The following is a 25,181-nucleotide window of genomic DNA, read 5'->3' on the forward strand; positions in this document are numbered from 1 at the left end:
AGCTAAAACAGGAGAAATATGATCTCGTTTCTTAGTTCCTGTTAGTACACGTGCTGCTGCATTCGTGAACCACTCTATAATTGAAGAATTCCTAAAAAGTTTTGAAGAGTTTGTAATAAAGTCAAGATTTGTTTTTCTTTCATTTTCTTCACATGTGTAGCGTTATTCGTGATAATATTCATGGTGTGTAAATGCTGAATCTTGTCCTTAGATCAGGTGATACTGTCGTTGTGTAATTGTTGCGAGAGTTGTGTCTTTCCCTTTAAGGTTTGTTCCTGTTTTTATTTGAGCTGGTTTTGGAGAAACTGATTTTCACTTTAACTTTCGTTGTTTCCCCCTGTGACTACCCTTAGTCATTGTTTCAGTCAATGATAACATATTTGTGTTGCAGATTGTTGATCCTTCCGGTTATTTTTCAAGAGCACCAAAAAAGCTCAGATGATTCACTTTGAACCGTGTCGAGTCAAGGGGAATTAAAAAAAAAAAAAATCTTGGCAAGTGTGTTCCACAAGCCAGAAATGTGGACTTTACAGATTTATATCCCCCCTCTGTCCTTATGCACATTCCATTTTTCATCTTCCATTTTGCTCTTCAACATAATAAAAGGTTGTTAAATATAGTTCCAGTGAACACTCCGGGTAATTAGAAAGGGATGAGAAATGAAGCAAGTGCTATTGAGTGCTATTGAGTGCACATTGTTGCGTCTTTCCGGCTTGATAAGCAAGCAATTTCTCAAATTTATTGTCCCAACATTTGCGATAATAACGACTGGCAAAAACAGCAAAGTTAGCAGAAGGTGAAGGAGTATATTACAATTTGGGGGAAGATGCTGATTCATAGCTTCTAATTCCTCTTAATAGGCCAGTTATAATTTTTACATGAAGGTCATTTATTTGCACTTGTGGTTATGACCCTTTGCTACTTTATCTACATTGTCTCAGCATCTTCAGTAATAATTAACAGACTACAGACTTATGGGATTTGCTCTGCAGAAAATCAGTTTACGCCGCCTTGATGCACTAATTTTCTTGGGAAGTACAACTGAGATTCACTTACAAGATTTCACCTCCTAAAATGCAGTGTACTCCCTTTAGTGTTATCGCTGCTTTATCTTGTTTGTTTTTATTTCAAACGATGGTGATATTTGTACCAAACACAGAACATTATGAACACAAGTAATAACAGCTGGCAGGGATTACCACCAACAGTATCCTTCACCTTATTTAACCTCTTAACATCCAGTTTCCAGTTTTCTGTATCAGCTTGTTACAGCTCGTCAATGAAGCTGTATGAGGTTTGTGCTGAGTGAAGTATTCAAACCCTAAACTGCATTTTGAACCTCCAAAATCACTATTTCTAAGGTCAATAATGAAACTTGAAGCTCATCCTAGAGTCCATTTTTATGGCTGCCCTCTTCCATCAAATTAAAATGTTCTAAATATCTTGTGTAGCTTTTAAAATACACCATTTCCCACATGTCTGACATGTTTGTTTGCTGTGGGTTTGAGCAAAGTTTGGCTGCACACCCTGACTTTGTACTGATTTCCCCTCTGGTTTGTTTGTTAGATACAAGAGGTTAACAGTGCAATACACTATGAAGTTTCGTACACAGCTAGAAGTAACAAAATTCCAGGACAGAAATGCCAAAATATTTATATGTTAATACATTTTATCTTTCAACTATAAAGTGTTTACGCTCAGGGTTACAATTCCTAAAATAAATAATTGAAAGGATCCCTACGAAGCCCCTCTGGGGTCACATGGTAGAAGAAAAAAAGTAGTGGAGTTGCTCCAGTTTAGCAATATTTATCATTAGAAAAAGAGGCAGCAAAGCTCACAATATGCAGGTTCCTTTTGTGCTTATTTGTTAATAGAGACAATATATTTGATCCATATTTACAGTGTAGCTTGATCACAGTATATTTCTAGTTCCTTCAGCCTACCAAGGAAACAAAAGAAAGTAAAAATAGTAAGAGTAAGTAAATATATGCTTGTATAGTTTCCCTGCAGCCCAGTACCTGGATGTTTACCATTGTTATGGCAACAAGTGCCAGCTGATTTTAGCCATTGGCTTAATCTTGCAAAACCAGTAATTTCTAATCCAATTACTACTCCCAGTAGTCATACTCAAAAGGCCCTTAGTCAATGTGTTGTCACGAGTTATGTCATCAAAATTAAATTAATAAAAGCTTAAAGAGAGAGGAGAGGTATGTTAGCATAATGCTAAGTGATGGTTGTTTACACTGGTCTACAGTACCCATTCACTGAAAGAAAAACGGAACTCCAATGGCATATATTAACCCTTTGAAACCTGGAGTGATATCACTTTTCTTGTGCTGCTTTCAGATGTCTTTCCCAAGTATTTAAACCTTTGAACCCTGAGCAAGTTGGTGTGATTCTTTCAGAAACATGGGGGAAAAGGCAATGAGCAACTTGATAAGAAATGCCCCACAAATTGCAACAAAGAAATAGATTTAGAAGATTATATAAAAAAAATAGGAAAAACAAGGCAAAAAACTATAGAAAAAAAAACTATATATTACATTTTAAATTATGTTACAGAATTATTATATTTTTAAGCACTCTTTCCATTTCCTTGTTTGTTTGTTTTTAATTTTCTTTCTTTTATTTTTATTTATTTATTTTACTAATTTTCTTGTTTTTTATTTTTATTTTTTAATTTCTTGCAATTTTATTTATTTATTTATTTATTTTGTCATTTCTATCGTTGCTCATTGTCTTCTGCCCGTGATTTTAAAAGAAATTAAACCAATTTTTTCCACTTCGTGATACTAGAGGGGCCCAGTAGGATCCAAATGACCACTGACTGACATGTCTTTCAAATTTTTTAAAACTGTAATCCAGTAATCGTCAGGTTATAGTGTTATATAAAGCAAAAGCTGTTTAGAATAAAGTGAAACTGCACTGCATTTGTCCTGCACCTTCTCAAGAACGGACATTCTTAGTCTCTGTGAGGTTGATCCATTGGTGCTTCCTGCAACACCACATTTTTAAGGTTTTATCTTCTCAAAAGTAAAGCATACACCCACCAGATGTATGTTAGAATTTGTACTTTTGATGACAATTAAATAAAGTTATTGAAATATAATGTGTTGACTTTTTCCATGAGAATCCTGTGAGGTTCAGATAATTAAAAATAAAAAGCAGATGTGTGTCTTTTTGGCAAGCAAAGGAATAGACTTCATGAATGTCAGGAATGAAATCTCTCAGCTGTGACAGCGCAGTCACGACAGCTTCCCTATAGCCTACATGGCAGCTACAGCATGTGAAGTATTTTTGTAAACGATCTGTCATGGGAGATATTTTACAGTCAGCGTTGGGGGAACATCCAAAGCCACTTTTGATTTGTTTTTCAAATGTTCTGCGAGGAGATTAAACCAAGCTTACATCATTATTTATCTGTCAAGAATGTTTCGATTTCCTCTCATCGAATATATTTACCAGTAGCTGAATCCTTAAGAAGAGCCCAGCCTCGCTCCTGTGTCCATCCTCTTACTCAGCCGCACAGGTGATTAATCCTGGATGGCAGCATATTTCCACCTTCCTCTCTGTCTGTAATGATATCTCAAGGTTGACGCTACAGAAAGTGGCTGTACCTCACTTCATTACACACCCGTATACACACTGACTGCTCTTTCCTTGTAGGGAACGTTTCACAGTCAGCAGTCTCTCGACTATGGCTCCCAGTTAGTCGGAGGTGTTTCCCCTGGCAAGGGCGGTAAGACACACCTCGGCCTGCCTGTCTTCAATTCAGTCAAGGAGGTATGTATGACTCCTAAATATATTTAAGCTGAAATATTTGATTTGGATCAGACAGATTTGAACATCCTGTGAAGTACAGTGAGGGTTTTACAGATACATTTACAGAAACATTAGGTGGCACTATTTCATAACTTTCTATTTTTAATGCACCGCCAATACCTTTTATTCCTCGCCTCAGGCAAAGGAGGGCACAGGGGCAGACGCCACTGTGATTTATGTGCCCCCACCGTTCGCGGCGGCAGCCATCATCGAGGCCATTGATGCCGAGATCCCCTTGGTGGTGTGCATCACCGAGGGCATCCCACAGCAGGACATGGTGAGAGTCAAACATAAGCTGCTGCGCCAGAGCGCCACCCGGCTCATCGGCCCTAACTGCCCAGGAGTCATCAATGTAAGCGCACGCACACACACACACACACACACACACACACACACACACACACACTCTAAAGCATGTGCTTTTTTATTTATTTATTTATTTTTCGTAGTAGCTGAGAGAGCTGAAAGTACAATCTTTCCTCTCAAGGACCCAGTAATAATTCATATTTAACGCATTAATATTCTGTTACCTTTTGAACAATGAATGCCAGCCAACTACAACTTTAAAAGAGCACAGTTTACACACACCGCTTTTTTGTTTTTGTGTTGTTGTTAGTTATAAATAATGTCAGTTATTTGGGTTGAATCTTTTAAGGTTTTATAGATTTTAAAGCCAAATTTGCATTTTGACAAAGACAACTTTAAGTCCTCACTCAGGAGAATTTGTGCAGTGAATATTTATTTACTTTGTTCTGGTTTATTTAAAGTGAGCTTATGGCGCAGAAAAAAAGGCTTAATAATTAATAGCCGTGCTCCGTAGAAAAAAACTTCTCTACAGTAAAGAAAAATTTGAAGTTCAAAGTTGGGGAATTGATAATACAACATTTCCAGTGATACTGAATAGAAGTCTTACATGTGAAAGAACACAATTATATGTGTGCATGTCGTAGTAAATGTTTTTTATTTTAATTAAAGTCTGTGAATGTATTTTTTCTGCAGCCTGGAGAGTGCAAGATTGGGATCATGCCAGGCCACATTCACAAAAAAGGAAGAATTGGTGAGACTTAATTGTCGATGAAATTTATGCAATCACACACTGTTAGTTTGGATCTTTGAGCATTTAATTTGCTCGTTAAAATATAAGTCGTCTTTTAAATGCTAAGGGTTATTTTACTGCCCCTAAATGACTATTTCTATAAAAAATAACTGGCTGCATGTTACATTGAATTAGTGAATTTGTTTTTCTCACGTGCCTCCACTGTGAACAGAGAATCCAAAAAAAGGGTGAACAATCTTCATGATCTTAAAGGATAACTTCGGCATTTTCAACCTGGACCCAATTTCCCCGTGTAAATTGGTCAAAGAGGCTGATGTGAGCAATTTTTGGCATTGTTCTGGTATTGAGCAAGCAGGCAGCGACGGGCAGCTGCGATATGGGCTGAAATGGAAGCACACGGGGCAATTGAACACTGTCACTGTATGTCCATTAGAAGTGGTTATTTTCACCACAGACAGGCTCAGATTGTTACTATAAGTGTCATTTAACTGCAGCACAGCTATATCAAAACATCTGTCTACAAACTCTCACACAGCTCATGCAGTAAAATCAAAGTCCCATATATCCATTTGCATGCTCAGTACTTGCGAAAACATTATGCTTTAAAACACTTACGCATGAACGGACTGATGCACAGCCAAGCAGCGTGACTGGGCATGCAGGTGCGTTTGAACGCTGCTCAAGCAGAGCTCATACTGCATTAATGTGCTAAAGCAAACTCAGGGAACGCTACTAGTAGGCAGAAAGGTTTTATAATGTGATGTTTTTAGCCAAAATGTGTTTATTTGATGTAGTTTTGCTGCTGTTAAACGTCCTCCCCAATGACAAGACCTTAGAACTCCCACCTTTGCAATGCCACACTGGCGACATGTTAAGTATAGAATTGATTTTAAACTTTTACTAATTACTTTTAAAGCCCTACATGGCCTTGCTCCAACATACATCATAGATTTGCTTACGCCCTATGAGCCTTGCTGCTGCCTGCGTTCCTCAGGTAGGACCCTCCTAACTGTTCCTACAGCCCGCCACAGCTGTGAAACTCCTTGTTTTAGGAGCTTAGATTGGCAAAGTCAGTGTCTTTGTTTAAAATTGTATTATTTATTTGATTTTATAACACACTGGTTTATTTGGTTTGGTATTTTATTGCTGTTTTTATCTTGATGGTGTATATTATTTTATTTGTCTCATAAAGCACTTTGTAACTGTTTTATAAAGTGCTATACAAATAAAGTTTTATTATTACTATTATTACTTCAACTCATGAAGAATGTTCACCTATTTTGGATTCTCAATTCACGATGGAGGCATGCAAGGAAAGCATTATTAAGAATATTTGCTTAATGGTAATTTACATGTTTGTGTCTCTGAACAGAAATCACTGAGGGAACAACAATGTGATAGAACAGAAAACAAACATTATTCATACTTTCTTCCCCAATAAAACACATTAAACACTGTACTAAATTGAGCTTCTGTTGTTGACAGCTTGATGAACACAGTGTGCTGCTGTTGACCGGTGAACCTTTGCAGGAAGTCTGTTTTTATATTAAATTGACTGCCATCGTTCCCAAAGCATAGACACAACAGCTGTTACAGAGCTGCGATCTCTTTTGATTCAGCTGTCATCATGAAACGATTCAGTCAGCGTCGGACAGAAGATGACAGCTGCATTATATTTCATTTTATCACCCTTGATTGGAGAAGTGTTTCAGTCGGGATTAAAGAAATGTTTTTTGAATTTTTCTTTCAGGCATTGTGTCTAGATCGGGTACCCTGACATACGAAGCTGTGCACCAAACTACACAAGTCGGCCTGGGCCAGTCGCTCTGTGTTGGTAAGTCACCAACGACCTGTGGGATATTGAGTAAAAATTAAGAGCACACTAACACAGCTCTTAGTTTTATATCCAGACAATATTAAAACAAGCAATTAGCAGGGTCTGAAAGAGCAAATTAATCCTGATACAGTGTATTGCTTTATGGGTTGTTGGAAGACGACACTGAGGAAATTAAACAGAGAATAATGGAGGGAATTTTATTTAAGTATGTGTTGCATTTGGCTCGAAGACAGGATGTTCACTTAATATCAGGCACTCGACATTACATGCCTACATTTAATTTGAGGCTCTTTATGAATGTTGCCAAGACTGAAGGCCAGAGTTACAAGACATAGAAGAGGCAACGTACAATAGAGGTGCGTAATATATTGTTCTCTTTTTGTCGGTGAAGATTCTCAGTCATCCAGGTCATGGTAAGCATAAGTGCTTTATTGTAGGCAGCTGGACTTGGTTGAGCTTCTTGAAGACGGTTCATCTCTCATCCAAGAGGCTTCTTCAGTTCCAACAGACTGGTGCAGAGCTGCAGGCTTTAAACTCTGTGTGGGTGTGAACCCTTACTGAGTCGTAGGGGTCACATGTGAGTGCAGTCGTTGACCCACCTGGCCATCTTGTGTGTAGCTAGGGTTAGATGGGTCCAGGTGTGAATGGGTGTTAGGTCGTCTGGGGAGGGATCTCAAGACTGCATTGTATGTGGCTGATAAGTGGTGTCGTAGGCCACCTCTTCTGTTTAACGATGGTCATTCCAGGTTCACCAAGATGGCTTCAAAGGACTCTGAAACTCAGAGCTCACATGTGACCTCAACGACTCTGTAAGGCTTTAAAGCCTGTGACTCCACACCAGTCCATTAGAACTGCAGAAACCTCTTGGATGAAAGGTTAAACGTCTTCAAGAAACTCAAGCAAGTCCAGTTGACTACGATACAGCACTTAAGGTTGTTCTCTTTTATCGTCATTGCGATGTCAACTTGCGCCATAAGCACATATGTCAAATTGCTCAGGGACCTTTTGGGTTGGGAAAACTGCACTTGAAAATATATTAATACCGTTCTTGGTTATATATATATATATATATATATATATATATATATATATATATATATATATATACTTAAAGCAGCAAAAAGGCAGAACTGAGTACACTTTTTTTATCTGTTTGTTTATTTATTGTAAGTAATATCATTAACCCAATATTTAATATATCGCACATTGCATGTTTTCCTCATATCATACAGCCTAGTCCAAAATTAACACCCACCAAGTGCCAAATGAGTAGATTTTCTGTTTTGCGAGTAAATCTCAGAACGCTATCTGCCACACTGCGAGGTAAATGTTTGTACCAAAATAGTGACGCAATGAAAAACTATGTTGAGGCCGTGTTTTGGTGTCATTTGCTGCATCTGTCCTCTGCTGTCTGTGTCAGAGACAAGTATGACAATCACAGCGACCATGACCTCATGGTGCATTCAAGTGCATCTTGTGAGCTTTGAAATCCACATTGCTTTGTATGACAAAGCACGTGGGCACCACCTATGGGGAAAACTCAGTAATCAATACTGGTATGGCCATGCCAGTTGTTGAAATAAATCTGTCATTGCATTCTCGATCTTTCACTACAGCATTTTTAATATTTAGATACTAAAATCATGACAGTATCCCATTTATTTCTGCAAAGGCAGATTTTAAAAATTCTATTTAAAGGTTAAATCAAGTTGTTATCAGTGAACTCCTCAAATTTTTCTGCAGGACAGGTCCCCACGTACCTCTGTGATCATTTTCAAGTTGTTTTACTGCAACATTTTTAAAAATTAAGTACTGAAGTCAAACTCAGTATGCATACATTTTGGCCAGTAAGAAAATGCATGTTGAAATAAACTAAAGTATCACTTTCCGCCGGTCCATGCTCGCTAACATTATTTTATCCAGTAAGAAAATGTGCTTGGTTGGTGGAGTTTTTCATCGAAAAGTCCACTTGGCTGGTGAGTTAAAAAGTTCATTTTGGACACTGCGTTCAGCCCTAATGTACATAAAAGCACAGCTGTTTCTTTTTAGAAATCATTTCGCTCCAAACCCCATCAGCACTGATGCATTCTAGTGAATAGCACACTCACTTTGTATTAAAAGAAAGCACTTACCAACTTCCTGATCATTGCTTTACATATTCCTGTCAGATCTGACTGTTGAAGTTGCTGCCATCTTTGAAGGGCACCGTTGAGATTGAACAGACTGATCAAGTGGCTCAGATGCAAGTGGAAGCTTTGTCTGTCTTCATTCAAATTTCTTTGTCCTGAAAAACTTAGAGTGTGTTTCATCTCCCGTGGCTCTATATCACATTATCACACGAGACAAAGAGGTTCAGAACTCTTACTAAGTATTCCATGAATATCCTTAAGGAGCCGAACCATTCATAGAGCATTGGTTTCATACGTGCGTTTTACCTGCTCCTCCTCATGATCCCTTTTGAAAAGACTGAACTTTAATTTCCTGAAGCTGATTTTTGTGTTAAAACCTGGTAGATGTGTACAGGTTCTGTATGAATTGCAAGTAGTACAGTAATGACTGCAATTCCTGAGTACAGTTATTGATCTTCTAACGATCTTCCAATCCTGTGATTACCTTAGTTGTCTTCGTCACAAGATTACACAGCCATGTTTCTGTAAATTACTGCTTGCTATTGTTGTTTAGCAACACATGCACTTTTAGAGCACAACCTGAAGCTGGGACATCATATGGAACGATGTGTCCTGCTAGCAAGAATCAGTCTCACCGACTTATTTATTCACTCATTAGTTTTGTGTTGCTCTTTATTGTTATTCCAGTGTTTCCCACACATACCCTTCACTTGGCGGGCTGCCCATGTATATAAATGGCCACCAAAGTACACACCGTTTCAGACTTGACAACATTTACATTCTAAATGGGTCACTTTGCATTTCCTGTTGGAGGGTTTGCCAGTGTAGTAGCTGACAGGAAGTAAGCAGGGACCGAAGATGTTGCCCTATAGCAATGAAATGGTCTATATTTGAGGACCCATGTCAGTGTTTTTAATTTATTAGCCATCCCAGAGAACGACATTCCCCGGGATCTGTTAACTAGTGGACTCTCTAGCTCTACCCCTCTCACACCTGTTCGTATTGCTACCACGGCCAAAGCACTGGTGTTGTGTCGGAGTCGAATAGTGTTTCCCACCTGTAAAATAATGACACACTGCCCCGAGGCTGAAAAATGCAGCAGGTTTGGTAGTTCATCAAAGGGCCACTTAATGCTTATTCCAAAACATGGTTAGTCCTCATAGACCCACGTGTTAAATAGTCTGACTTTACAGCAGAAACAAACATGTTAACAGCCTGGTACAAAAATCTGTTTAGTTCTCTATAGCTAACATTCATTACAACTGTACGGGGGTGAATTTTTGATACAACTCACTCATTTAGAGTTTATTAAGGCTTAAAGTTCTGCAAATTTAAAGGCAGGACTGCTTGAGTGACGTGCTCTCTGCAAGGTGTCACCGCAGTTTGAGTCAGATCCACCCCTCGCTCCTTGAGACGCCAAACTTGAGGCTTCAAAATGTGGGTGACATTGCGGTAGCTACGTCCATGATTATATACAGTCTGTGGAGGTAAAATCCGACGCAATACCTGCTTGCAATCTGCAGCGATAGTTTTGGGGTCTGGTTTATTTTCTCCACGAGCTGCAAACAAATCTAGCAGGAAAACACACCGATAATCTAGGCTACTATAAATGATATAAAGGACACATTATATCTGATATAAATGATGATAAATGATAAAATAGGCCTATGCAGCCCATGCTTGCCATTTCATTTGATTTTCCTCTCCCTGCTGTTCTACCTGGAGCTTCAGTTCCCCCGAATTTTTTACCCCTCACATAATGATATTTCAAAATCTGCCCATCCTCTACATTTAAGTCCTGTCGGAGACCTGTGGTGGCCGAAACATGTTGGCTTTTTTAATGATTTAGCCACTACAGTAAAGGCTTTTTAAAACTTCCTTCCTCATTTTCTATATCTTTGGAGTCCTTGGACTGCCTTCCTGTTGTTTCCTGTTCTCCATGAGCACCAGACACAAGTTTTTGATCTACATTTGAACATACAGAGCAACCAGTCGTCCCTTTCTTTGTCCTCTATATTAATGAGCAATAGCTCAGCATCACTGCTGTTTGTGATTGTGGGGTTTTTTTTAGATTATGTAGCCCACTTATTTAACATATTTGTCAGTTGTGTCTAATCAGAGCGAGAGAGACGAATAGACACTCGCACACGTACACAAGCAGGCAGACAGAAACAGAAAGATGATAAAGATCAGCTCTACATGAGATTAGAAAACAACAAAATGATGCCATATATATGAAATTTGTAGAAATATTCAATAAATCAAAAATAATGTGTTAGACGTTGCACATACGTTTTGTTTGTCATATGTAGCAGACCATTTTTGTGCAAGCAGGTAATGCCGGCCCTGTCCATTGTGTATTCAGACCTGTGGGAAACACTGTATTCCCATTGAAATGATCAGTTTAGAGCTCCTACCATGTCTGGTGTTGATGCAGCTGTACATACTCAGACTATCAGCCTATCTGTTTTAATTCCATCTGACCATCCAGACGTACTGTAATGACACCATTATACCCAGCTCTGTTACTTCCTGGCAACACAGCAAGTATAAAGATCAACTATTCTACTAAAACAAATTCCTCTGGCCAACTTATCTGCCACCAGAAAATCTTTAATAAAAGGCTGCTTGGACACTGAAATTAACTGAAAAACAACTTGGCTTCATTATTATTTAGACATTTTAATTACGGAGGGTCCTCTAGCCAGACTTCATAAAGCCAGGGCTGCAACAGTATTAAATATTGTAGAGTTCATTAAGGAGGTTTATTGGTAGTTCTGCTAGTGACTTTTTAAGTCTGTGTATGACCTAGGGGCTACAGCAAATTACAGTTAATACAATATTTAATATCTCTGTCGTCTTTGTTGCTGGTAATGTGGATCTCTTTGATTATTATCCATTTTTCTTGGTGTTGCCAGGTTTTTTAATGGTTAGAATATAAATCTGGGTGACATTTTGTCTGCGAGGATTTATCTCGGGGAGGTTTGCCCAAGCTTTTATAGATCCTGGTGTAATTTTTTTTGTGGAAATTATTTTTTGAAAATTATTATTGGACCCTTGTGATTTGGAAACGCTTCGTAAGTCATGTTCCGTGGGTATGAAAGGAAAGGTGCCATTAAACTCCTATACAGACATAAAGGTGGAGTGGGACAGATTAAAGAAACTTTTAAAGTGACTTTGAAGTGAGACTAAAAATGCTGCTCCTATAACCTCAGTAGAGTTTAATGTTTTTTCTGAAAAAGTGACAAACCTACAGAGAATTATCACCTTATTCTGCATTTCCCCTCACCTCTGTTATGTGTTTCAGCACCTTTCAGCTGAGCGAATTCATTTTCTGGCCTGACAATTTAGTGTTTTGATTTTCTCTCTCCAGTCTCATTTCCAGACACAGCAGGCAGCCGGTACAAAATAAAAAAGCTCTAAACGCTCAGTGCTCAGTACCTGCTGCACATCGAACAAACAAAGCTAGTGGCTAGCTGGGAACACCTAGCAGCTAACGAGACAGATATTTTTCTTGGGTCAGTGTTAGGCTCAGTGGGTTGGGTTAATCTGTAGCAAAATGTGTAAAAGAAAAGAAAAAAAAGAGAGATTACGTTGAATAAATTTAATTGACTATCCCCAACGTCACTTGATGGGATGTCCTTGCGAATCAGTGTGTGTCCCCTCTCTAATTCTGAGGTTTTTGTGGGTTCGTGAACGCAGCGCAGGTGGACCTCTTCATGTTCATTTTTAATCAGCAGTTCGCCGATCTTTCGTCGTGGGGTAAATAATTCATCAGTCAATCCCATCAGATCTGATAAGATCAGATCGATGCAGATAAAGCTTTAGACCCAGTGCTTCGTCTGTGCCTAGATTACGTTCTGTACTGCGAGTGTGGAGCTCTGGATATCTGAACGCTACATATATATATTCCAACAGCGCTTCTAATGAACAGTCCAGTTTAAAAATATAGAAAGTCAATACTTAGTGGCAGATGTTTTAATTTTGGCAGGCCACCACAAGTAAATGAATGTGTGGGAAACCCTGAGGTACTTATCCATAGTCAGTGTATTACATACAGTAGATGTCAGTGTGTACACCCCCAGTTTGGAGAAGCAGGTAGAAGTACCAACACAAAAGCTGAGCAATGTACTGCTGTAGACAGGGCGGCAGCAAAATGTATTTTAGACACCTGAAAAAGGCCCATCTAAAACAATCAGTATTAGTTTAAGGGTACGCTATATTAATAATATTTGTAATGCTTCATGCTTCATTTCCCCATCTATGCTCTTGTCAAAGTCACCAGACTCCATTGACAAAAACAGTCATTTTGGCTTGCAGAACACGAGCTGCTAGTTTACCACTGCCTCCATGAGTTAGATAGTTTGTGTTATTGTGTGACTGCAGTGAATCTGAACTAACCCTGTTAAAGGCCAAAGTCACACAATAATACAAAGAAACTTTGTACTAAATTGATCAAGGCAGCAGTAGACCAGCCGCTCCTGTGTTCAGCAATGTTAAATCACTGTTTTTCTTAATGGAGTCTGGCTGTGAAAAGAGCAATATTACTGTTTTAGTTCCTGGTAGAAATTGTTATCTGATGGCAAGGTAAAGTGGTGAAAATACTCTAAATAAACTGATATTACTAGGGAGCATGCCGACTGACATCAACACTGACTATAGATATGCACGTCATAAAACCTCGCTTGAAAAGATCAGATCTATCCCTGTCTTGTATGTCAGAGATGATGTAACATCATGCTAAACCTAACAAGGAACACTTAGAGTGCTCACATGAAACAATTCAGGCAGTGCAAATGGATTTTGGCAGCCCCAGTGAGGAACTGTGAACAATCTAAGTGCTGACTATCAGACCCTATTGACAGAACGCTCGGTTCCACCTGCTTCTTATTCCCCTCTCTGTCTGCACAGCCATGAGATGCTCAAATATTCACAGGAATTATCCTCCCAGAGTCCTGAGTATACAGCAAGTGTTTGCTTTGTCTCCTGTAAGGTATTGGCGGGGATCCATTCAACGGTACAAACTTCATAGATTGTCTGGAGGTGTTCCTGCAGGATCCCAAGACAGAGGGCATCATCCTTATCGGAGAAATTGGAGGCAACGCTGAGGAGAATGCAGCCGAGTACCTTAAACAGCACAACTCTGTGAGTAAATAACACACTGGACACTTATTATTTTACCCCGTTCTCCTTGTGATATCTTCTCATACAGTTCTTCACCTTTGCAGATATGTCTGTTCTTATAAAAACTATTCTTTCTGAATTAACTCTTAGTCATGCCCTTTAAAACCTCTCAGCTGTAGTGAACACTGGAAATCATCATTATGTCTAGAACAAAGTGTTCTGTCTCTTTGATCACAGCCTCAGGCTGTCTCTCTTACTTTTCTGTGTCTGTGTGATAAAGATACAGAGTGACAGATGGGATGAAGGTATGATTCACAGGGCATGTTGTAGAGATCCACAGTGTTGACAAGCAGTGAACCTTTCTGATGCCCACATATGATAAAAAGCAGTAGGGTGATGATTGGCTCCTGTAGCCAAGTGGCTGCAAACTTGTAATTGTCATTTTTAACTTCACCAGGCCTGTACTTGGCATTTCGCTCCCTGCAGATGACTTTTAATCTGTTAATTTTGTCAGCGTGCACGTGTTTGTTTCTGTGCATGTGCGTGTTCTTATGGCGCTCTCGAGCTGAGAAATGGATTTGATTTGCCCTCGGCTGCTCTAATGCATGCAAATCTCCCGCTGGCGTCTCAGGAGAATAACTTCTCTCACTCAACAAATAAAGTACAAACACCCCTCACCCACTCACCCAGACTGTTGACAGCGAGGGACAGTTCAAATGAAACACGTGCATGAAAAGCTCAGCAGAGCGTGGGAGTAAGCTGCAGATCTTCTGTTGAAAGTCAGTTGTGTACAACATCGTACATAAAATGGTGTACTTGGACCCTGATAGTCAAGAGGAGCAGAGAGAAGTGAGGGGACATTGTTTTTACTTTGGCCCAAACTTTACTGGATTAAAGAATATTTGAATTTGCATCACCAATACAAAAACAGAGGGCACCTCCTTTATGTGAGTTTGGCACAGTGAGGCACGGTGTTGCTGGAAGGAAGCAGCAGGTGAGCTCAGTCAAAATGAATAAATCCAACAAAATAGCGAAGACCTGAAGTTGATGATAGATTTTCCTGCTACCTGATGGTCAAGAAGATTTAGCCAGTTCTGGAGCTTCATGAGATACCACATTGATCTGTTATAGAAACCACGTGTCATGTGATATTGATTTATAGCGTGAACTAGCGAGAGAATCTGTTAACATGTTGCATGACTCATGTTGCATGAATATTTCACTCTGCTTACAGAGGACGAATGGGCAAAGTAGAGTTTGTTTAATCAATAGCATCACCTTGTACTTCATTATTGATGACTACATCACTAAAGATTTATATCATCGGATCATTTAAAGGAACAGTGCGTAGAATTTAGTGGCATCTTGCAACCAGCTGAAACTTCTCCCATGTGCCAAGCGTGAATTCGTGGTTAGGATTCCTTCATGTTTCAGTGTTACAAAGGTCTCTAACTCTCCAAAACAAACGAATCAGGTGATTAAAACAGGTAAAACACTGAATAAAGTAGTTTCATGTTACAAATCAGTGTTTCTCCAATGCTGTTCGGCTTGTCACAGATGTGCTGCTAGCCCAGCACCGGCTAATGTATGCTCACCTTTTTTATCTGATAGCGGAACATCCAGGAGGTTTTTAACGAGAGCCAAATTATCTGTATGGTTCTCATCTTCTCCAAAACAAATAGACCTGGTGATTTAAACTGGTAAAAACACTGAATAAAGTTTAAAAAATCAGCGTTTTTTCAATGCTGTCAGTTGCAGAGGTGGCCAATGCAGAAAAGGCGAATGGCCCTATCTAGAGCCAGTGTTTGGTTTGGCTCCATATGTCGAGATAAGTGCCTCAGTCTAAGGTAACGAAAACACAACGATTCTTATTTTCAGGTGATAATACACCAAAGAAAACATTCTCATTGTATTGTATTCCATTCCTACCAATATATCCCCCTGCATCCTACGCACTGAACTTTTGAGCCACTGAAAACTTGGTTTAGAATCGTAAATGTTTCTCTGTTACCTTGTGAAACATTTTTATGACCTCAAGTTGGTCTAGGGGAGAGAGAAGCAACATAAAGCCAGATGAGGACAGAGAGTAGAGTGGTATTCCTTAAGCTTTTATAGCCAGACAAAGAAGCAAGGAGGAGTCATCAGGGAGAGCCCTGGCCGAAATACCAAACAAACTGTCCTTAAGTAAAAATGAAGCAACAATGCTGACTAAACTACCCAGAAATAAAAAGCTACAATCCCCGACCTAACGACACAGTAAAAAACTGGAGAAAATTGTGTAATAAAATCGGCAGCTCTCCCCTACAGGGCTTCCTGGCAAGAAACTTAAAGGTTAAGATTTACCATGAAGTAGGTGACTCTAACAACAACAGCAGTATTGCTACTTCAATTTGACAAGGTTACAAGAAAGAGCTCTGGATTAAATCCTGACAGGATAGCTCACCAATGCACCGACACCACAGGCAGCCCGAATAACGACAGAGAGAACTACATTAGCAGCTCCTCAGCCTGTATATGCCCCAGACGCTCTGATGGGCTGCAGGTCCCCAAATTCACCAGAAAGTGGCACAAGAGAGGAGAGGAGGAGTGAGAGCTGAGGCCCACAGAGCCTGAGAAGCAAGTTAGTCACACGTTCACCTATATGGAAATGTATTAGGTGTTATTTATGAAGAGTTTAACTCTTGATCTGCTTCATCAGCAGCAACTAACGGGCTCCATACCTCCATACAAAATTGACTTAATCTTCTATCATACAGTTTCCTGGCCATGTAGCTCTTTCCATAACAATAGTGACAGGAAAATTTGAAATGCATGAGAGCTGCAGGTATGCCGGTATTATTCGGGTTTAAGGAGCATTCTTTGGACATGAATACAGCGATCGGGAATATACCTGCAGTTTGCGACACATGGCCTCCCGTCTGCTTGTGGCTCTCTACGTTGTCGTGGATATATTGTACACAAACCAACTAGATAACAGTTGGCATGGCCATGAGGTTCGAGATGCATGCACAAAATAAAAGCCCACATTTCTCGTTAGAAGGAGAAACACACTTACGTTTAAACAATATGAATGTTGACGGAATGAAAGAGCGTCCACACCTGCTAACAAGTCTGTCACATGTGGAAACTTGGAAAAAATCCTATTCGGCTCCATATTGTGATGTGATGAATGACACTTGGGGGGGAATGGTTCCCAACTGGTGGGTTCCAAAAGTGGGTCGTGGGTCCACTCTGAATGGGCCGCAAGTGACTTGTAAATGTGTCAAGTTTGTAAAAAACACACTGTATTTCAAGTACAGTGGATTTCCGGCACAGAGCTTTAATTTTGAAATGCTGTTTCCTGTTGTAGAGTGAGTGACTGACGGACAGCTGCTTGACAGAGAAAGCAAATTAGCTTGACGACACGGCCAAATGCAAGTAAAGGGGAGTTCATATTACACGACTGGCCGACCAGTCTTGAGTCGCGGAGACTATCGTAATCTTTTGAGTGTTCATACCTGACGACGCGTGTTTCTGTCAGCGGGGTCTCACCAACTGCGTTATGACCTGTGTGTGCACACCACAAGATTTCTCCACTGAGCGCATGCCGACAGAGCCCCAGATAACGCGGTGACGTCAAAGGCATGGATATTCTTCCCGGTGTTGAATCAGATCTGCCTCCAGGGCCTGGGTCCAAACACAACGTGCTCCCCGTGATCCTGTGGACGCCACTATTGTTGTTGTTGTTGCATGCCGGCTTGTCCTCCTCACATTTCTTCTGTCCTCCTGCGTGTTGACGTGGGACGTATCCCGCCTCTCATTGGCTGATGCTCTTTGTCAGTCGTGTCAGACTTCTCCAGTTTTCTAGCATGCCAGATATCCAGTCCCAGCCGCAGACGAGGGGGCGACTTGCTCGTAGGCTTGTTCACACATAAGGACTCGTCGTGGCTGACGATGTGCTGACTCACCTCCGACCCAAGGTGGCTCTCAAGATCCTCTGCGACGCCAAAATCGGGGTGAAAATCGTGTAATGAGAACTAGGCTTAAGACGCTGTATTTATTAAACTGTGTGGACCTTGAACTAATGACTAAGGAGAAATCTGGACCCTGTGGCTGCACCAGTAGGGAACCGCTGCGTTAGGGCACATTAATCAAAGAGTATTTCTTTTTCATCAGCCATGTAACAGCTGTACAGGAATATTGTCTCTTTCAGAAAAAGGGCAAAACCCAGAATATTTTGTGCATGTAAACATAGTGAGTGAAACAAAATCTGATAATCAGGCTGCATCATCAGGTTTTGCTTCAGGTAGTGTTAAATCCTGATTGGTCCTTCAAACGTCCTTGACATCACCACTTTACAACAGAGCCTTGGGAGAGAGACGAGCTACAGCAAAGACAGAAATATCTTATGTGAAATACACTAAACTTTAGCAGAAAACTGTGTTCATGTACATTTGGACGCCATCACTCACAGCAAGAAGTTAAATAGTTTTTTTAAGACGCTGCATTTCACATTAACTTGACAAATCCTGCCACACTGGACACATTAGGTTCAGACTGCTCACTGAAATTAAAGGTCCAGTGTCATGATGGATTCGTGTCATGCAACATTAAATATATCGAACTCCTATTTGAGAGAGACGCATTATACAGAAAGGTGAAGGAATATTGATTTCCGCATCCGTCAGTGTTCGGGTTGAGTTACTGCAGACTGTTTATCTGCCGATGCCTTAATTCTGTAAAAATCGAGAAAACAAGCTCATACTTCCCACCAGACTGTACTGTCAGATTTTATGATGCAGGGCATATTTCAAGGTTCAGTCTTCATCAGTGTCTGCGACGCCTGCCAACATAATATGGTCTTAAAGTCACCTGTATCAAAGGTCTGCCTATCATCGCCAGAGTTTCACAGGCTTTTCTGAAGTCAGAAATAGGTTTTTACACAGAATAACCATATTACAATTTGCTTCATGCATATCAAGTAGGTCGGAGTATTTGGCACCTAAGCCACCGTAGGGGTTTACTGAATTTCTCTCTATTTCAGCCTCTTGATTTTTAGCCCAGCCTGTCTCCACTGAGCTTAGCTAAACCCCTTGTAATTCTGTTGAAACAACACTGAGAAGCAGCGCAGGTTGTAGTCTGGAGGAAGGGCAGGGTGCAGAGAAATGTTGATGAGCTCAGTGTTTACATATGTGCACACGCCAGTTTTATTCATGTCTACCTGTTAGGTTTACCGCTGCGTGTAATTGTCTCCATTTGGCTTTTTTAAGCTTGAATACAGTTTCTCACCTTGGAGCACTGCTGTTTCTGTCTTCATAAACAAAGAAGCCCTCCTCCAGTCATGTTAGCACACAGAGGTAGGGGAACCACCCTATTGGTCTCATAATTAAGGTAATATATCTGAACTGCTAACAGTGGAAGACAAAAGACAGGTAAAGTGAATGATAGCATAACTCCCCTCCCTGTATGCATTGTTAGTGCTTAGTATCAAGGGAGGCAGGGATTAATAGAGTAATTAAACCCCTTTCGTTTGAGGTAGATTTAGGACTCGATTCACATGAGGGTGGTTTGTTTATTCAGAACGTGATTTGACTTCTGAATACTGAGTGGGGTTTGGGTGCTAATTTGTTATGTGCTCACACTTCTCGACGCACAGAACAGATGCTTGTAACATATTTAGAGCGCTTTAAAGTGATATTCTCCCCTCTCTTCATTTCCCCGTTAAATGTGCAAGTGTTAATGTCTCATTAGCAGCGGCACATTTCTATCCAAGGTCCCCAACATTTCCCTGGCTGACGTACAGTCCGTCCTGCTAGTCTTAATTATTAAAAGTCATCTCCAGTTTATATTAGCGAGTGCCGTCTTCTTCCTGCCAGTGTCAGGTCTGAATTTGGAGCTGAGATTGCAGCAGAAGTGGGTGTCTTTGAAGGACCTCGCTGTATTGCTTTGGCTGTTGAACACGCCACATTCACTCTCTGAAAGCAGTCTGCCAGATGAGCCACAGCCTCCGTTGAAAGCACAGGACTGTGTGTGTATGTGTATGTGTGTGTGCGCGCGTGCACAAAGCCGTCCTCTACAATTATGTTGTTATTCCTAAGTATGAAATATTAGCTGCACACACACACACACACACACACACACACACACACACTCCGTCCCTCTTGCTTATGATGTTATTGCTGAAGATGAAATATTAGCTCTCTTCACCTTGGAAATGATCTTAACAGTTGAACGTAACATCCATCAATGAGCAAGCAGCAGAGACAGGAGCTGAGCTAATCAGTGCCTGCATGACTAATTACCATCTCAGAAATGAGATGATATGAAATGGCAGAAGCCTGAGCCTCTATCTGGTCATACACCAACCCATGCAATTAAATGGCTTGATTGACCCTTTGTTTTAATAATGCAGGCTGAGACAGAGATGGCTGGTTAGACAAGCCTGTTATCATGGGGGCTCTGTAATGGGAGGACATGGGGTGTTTAATTTCTAATGAATGAATAAAATGCAGGTGCAGAAAGCTCATTCTCGCTATTTTTACACACCGCTCTCCCTCGTTCTGCTCCCATCCTTCCTCCTCAGCCTTTTTTTGCTCTGCTAACCACCCTCACATCCTCACACTTTCCCTTGAGCTTATTCTCCTTTTTTGGGTCATTTTCACCTCATTTTAAGCTCATGTTTTTTTCTTCTGTCCCTCCTCTGTGTCCAGGGTGCTAAGGCAAAGCCCGTGGTGTCCTTCATCGCGGGGCTAACTGCTCCTCCTGGCCGCAGGATGGGCCACGCCGGCGCCATCATCGCTGGCGGAAAGGGCGGAGCCAAAGAAAAGATTGCAGCCCTCCAGTCAGCTGGAGTCGTTGTCAGCATGTCCCCTGCCCAGCTGGGCAGCACTATTTTCAAGGTGAGTCCTTTGTTGCAGCAGGATATGATTGTATACAGAGACCCAAAGAATAGTAATCAAGTACCGTGCTTGAAAACAAAACATGCACCTCAAAAACATACGTTAGTATTTCTGTTTTATAGGGCTGACATTTTCTGGTCGTCGATATGCTCTTGTCTGACCAAAATCTTAATGGTATTACAATCAATAGTTTTACTTTCTTAAGCCTGTGTGTCCGAGCGGCCATCTAAAAACACCAAGCCGGGAGTGCATTTTTTCAACTGAGGCACTGTGGTTGCGTCTGGTTGCTATGATACACAACATCTGCTGGAATAAAAATGACAGCACAGAGTAGAGAATTTCTCTGAATGAAGGGAAGGCTGAAGCACACGGGAGAGACGATGGACCTTCTGTCCTATGTGGCCAGCAGTATTAATGTCTCCTCTACTGTTACTGGTCAGCTTTTGTACATGCAAGATGTGACAGTTGGTCTTTGTGGTATTTGTTCTGCCCCTCCTCCACTGGGATTTGGCGGCAGGGTAAAACATGACAGTGCAGCGTTTTACCTGAAGTTGAACATTTTTCAACTTGGTAGCCGGACAAAAAATATGAATAAAGAAGATTTAAGGTCCGTCTCAATACTCACACTTCCCCTCAAAACTGGCCCTAGCCCTTGTTTTTGCGCATTCCCGTGAAGGGCTAGGGTGTCCCAAACTTTGGGGAAGTGCTATTCAGCCCTTAAAATCCGCACTTAATTTGAAGGGCTGTGCAATGCACACTTACAAACCCATCTCAACTGAGGGGAAGTTTGAATTTCCCAGGATGCACTGCGAAACTATCCAACCAGGCGAGGTTTCCAGGAAGATGGCAGCCTCCACGAGAAAGCCATCGCACAATTGTAGTATTATTTTCGCAAATAAGCATGCAAAAACTCCAAAATATGTCCGAATGTGTTATGATTCTGCATATGCATTGTCTGTAAGTGTTGAGTTAGAATATGAATGCTTGAAAATCACTAATTCACGATGTAGCCGACATGAATATCTACAGAGTTCTCCGTGAAGCCTTTAATGCTGAAGCCTATGTCAACAATACGCGTGACGTAGGTGAACACGTCTGTTACGCTAATTTGCATTAAGTGGCGCCCCAATTTGTAGGTAAAATTCCCTACCCATTCGTCGTTGAGGGGAATCTATCTGGCGAGTGCACTTGAAACCAAGGTTAAGGGAAGAGAATTGGGATTGGCCCAAAGAATTCAGAAAATACAGTGGCCTAGAGGTAGCGTTCACTCAGAGCACTGTGGAGGAATAAGTTTAACTAGAGATGGTGTGCAGGAAGAAAACGAAAAGAGAAGATTGGTTACAACAGTCATTTGCTCATAGCGGTAAATTCGATTCCAAGAGACATGATCACTATGTCAGATGTTTCCATGACAGGACAGTATATTCAAGCATAAAGCTTTCTTAAAGGTTCACCGAGAAATTAATTATAGTAACCTATAAACATTTCTATAGTTACTCATCCTCCTGTCTCTAACAGTCTCGTTTTATCTGAATAAAATCGTAACATTTACATTATAGCCATGTCTGTCTGCACAATAAAACTTCATTATTTAACATTACTGACAGATACATGAAGTCTGTGTTACGCATTTTTGAAACAAGCTTTTGTTCACAGGAGACCTTCATTATTCAAAGGCTACATTTTGTGTTTTGGTTCTCACCATCACATACATGCACTTTAAAACACTGTCACATGGTAGCATTCTCCAACTCTCTTACTCTCTATTAAAACATAATTTCCTCGTCTGTTGATCTCATCTCTTTTCTCTGTGTGTCTTTTCGTGACCCTGGCTTCAGTCTTCATCTTCAGTTTCTGTCTGTTTTGTCGCCGTTGAGCTCAGATGTAACACAGTGTCGGAACAGACAGGAAAAATATAAGAAAAAAGTAATTTTCAATCACACTAAACAGATAATAGAGTTACATTTTTGTAACACAGAAAAATAAGCGAGCTATTTAAAGCTAGCATGATGTCATCATATTGTAATAACACAGTAGAAATACTTATCTTTTGGGTTCAGAGCAAAATATCTTGTGATTCTGGTCACTTGTAGCATCATCTTTCATCCCCAAGCAGTTACAAATCTGAGAGGCTTTACACGGAGCAAGAATTAATTTTTTTTTCTGGGAGTAGCAAGGGTTGAGATTGAACTTTTAATATGCAGTAAAGAAAGGCAGAAGAGAAGGGCAGAAATTAATAAACGCCTGTTGACAGAGGCTGACTTGGCGCCACTGCCTCTTTATTTCAATTTATCTCTAGGGAAGCACTGTTAACAAGATGTATAAAAAGTGAAAGCATGTATTACACCCATTCATCATCTCATACCTTCATTACCACTGCCGGCACAACTGTACGCGGATATAGATTTACACAGGTTTTTTTTCCCCCCAAAGTTTAATTCATAATCATTGTGTGTAATGATGAAAAACGTGCGATGTGGTTGCTCATTTCGCCGCACATTGTGTTCATACATCTCTGTTAATCTCATTGACCGCTCTAATCGAAGTAATAGAAGCAAGTAGGCACAAATGGCTTGCGTGTGGGCAGGAACAATGACGACTCCCCCTGGTCTCGGCCCCTTCTCGTCATCTCTGATGTCACTCACCTGCATGAGCCCAGGCTGCGGGAGGTGAAAACGTGTGCCTGCAGAAGTGGATAAATGCGTCATCGTGTTTAATGAGAGGTTTATGAATAATTAATAGAGCTACAGTGGATGGTTTTTGAGAAATAACACATAATAACCTCCGTGTCCAGACGGATTAGTCGTTTATTTTTTTGTGTTTCAAGTGGCTGTGTGATGTATTTTAATTGATTTAAAGAGAGAGATATATATATATAAAGAGACATATTTTGTGTTATGAGGAGTTCTGAGTAAACTCAAAGACTATTGCCACACAGTAATGAGGCCCTTACTTCTGATAGGTACGTCATCCAGTTGAAAAAACTGCTGCAGATGATTTATTCTCAAAGTTACATAATCACGCTATTCATCATAATAATTACAGATACACACTGCCAACCCTGTATTAGTGTAAACAGGATGCAGCATGGTGAATGTTTCCATCGCTGGTTCTGTTGAAATTATAGCATTTTCACCTCCAGCTATTTGACAAAATAATATTTTTACCTCAGACCTTGTTTTTTTGTGTCTAATGCAAACCTGGTAGACAGCCACATAGATTAAAACCATTTAAATGAAATAGCTGAATTCAGACAGTCAGCACTGAGATTTTGTAGAAACATAACATTTCTGTCCTGGACCGAGGACACAGGGGAAATGTAAAATAAATTATTTTTAAGAAAGGTATGACAATAAACACGAGGAAATGGAGGAGAACGATTGGTCAACAAACCAGATCTTGTCTCAAATCTAAACTGTTAATATCATCATAGTCTTACAGGCCCAGACACACCAGATCAACATCCAAGAACCAGTGGCGACAAAGCCAGACTGTTGCATTGCCTCATGTTGCCTGTGTCCTGGCCAATAAGTCACACTTGAACACACCCCCCACAGACTAAAGCCATTGGCCAACTAGCATGTCTGTTCTGTGCCTGCGTGAGAGAAAATAGCTCTCACGCCGAATCAGCCAAAAAACAGCCGATAGGAGCCAACCAGCGGGACACATCGCAAAAACTAGGGCGACAGGCACTCACCAATGGTCAGACATTGAGGTGTGTCAGGGCCCTTAAAGGTTTGAGTTCAGTTCAGTTTAATTTATATACTGTATTGTTTCTCTTTCTGAGTATGCTTTTATCACTTATTGATGCTGTAGATGTCTCAGCTGTTTGTGATTTAGCTCCCATTTTGATTGGTTGTTGCAGCCTGTGGCTCTCATATAAAGGCGTTTCGTAGTATGAATTTGACGTCTAATGATGATCCACAGCTGAAATTTTGTATTTTTAATGAGCTCAGTGCTGATGTGCGAAATTTCAACTACTACTTTTGCACATTTTCTCCTTGTCCACGATTTTTTGTTTGTCTTTTACTAAAGCTTTCCATGTAAACATGTAACATACCATATAAACTAAATGTATTCATATGGTGCCTTTTAATGTAAAATTGCAATACAAGGTGCTCATCAATCACTGCAATACAATGGATAAAAGACGATTTAAGAAAAGGATAATACAGGAAATGGAAGGGGGGCAGATTAAAAATTAAGATACATTTTTAAGAGAATTAAAAATTGATTAAGATTAATAGAATGCTAAACTAAAATGATAAGTTTTAAGGTTCTCTTTGAGGGTATTTACAGATACAGATATGCCCTCAGTTCTTTTGGCCAACTAT

At 40.4% G+C, this 25,181-nt stretch overlaps 1 protein-coding gene across 1 annotated transcript in view; it reads left to right on the forward strand.

Moving 5' to 3' along the window:
* The window catches only part of suclg1 (succinate-CoA ligase GDP/ADP-forming subunit alph), a 32,282-nt gene that overhangs the window by 4,726 nt on the left and 2,375 nt on the right, over window positions 1-25,181 (forward strand). Inside the window, exons 3-8 of the mRNA XM_050044039.1 lie at window positions 3,667-3,783; window positions 3,962-4,174; window positions 4,822-4,879; window positions 6,630-6,713; window positions 13,839-13,990; window positions 20,659-20,847. Of these exons, the coding sequence (XP_049899996.1) occupies window positions 3,667-3,783; window positions 3,962-4,174; window positions 4,822-4,879; window positions 6,630-6,713; window positions 13,839-13,990; window positions 20,659-20,847 (813 nt within the window). The remainder of the gene's footprint in view (window positions 1-3,666; window positions 3,784-3,961; window positions 4,175-4,821; window positions 4,880-6,629; window positions 6,714-13,838; window positions 13,991-20,658; window positions 20,848-25,181) is intronic.

Source organism: Epinephelus moara, chromosome 5 (genome assembly GCF_006386435.1).
Source record: "Epinephelus moara isolate mb chromosome 5, YSFRI_EMoa_1.0, whole genome shotgun sequence".
Taxonomy (NCBI): domain Eukaryota; kingdom Metazoa; phylum Chordata; class Actinopteri; order Perciformes; family Serranidae; genus Epinephelus; species Epinephelus moara.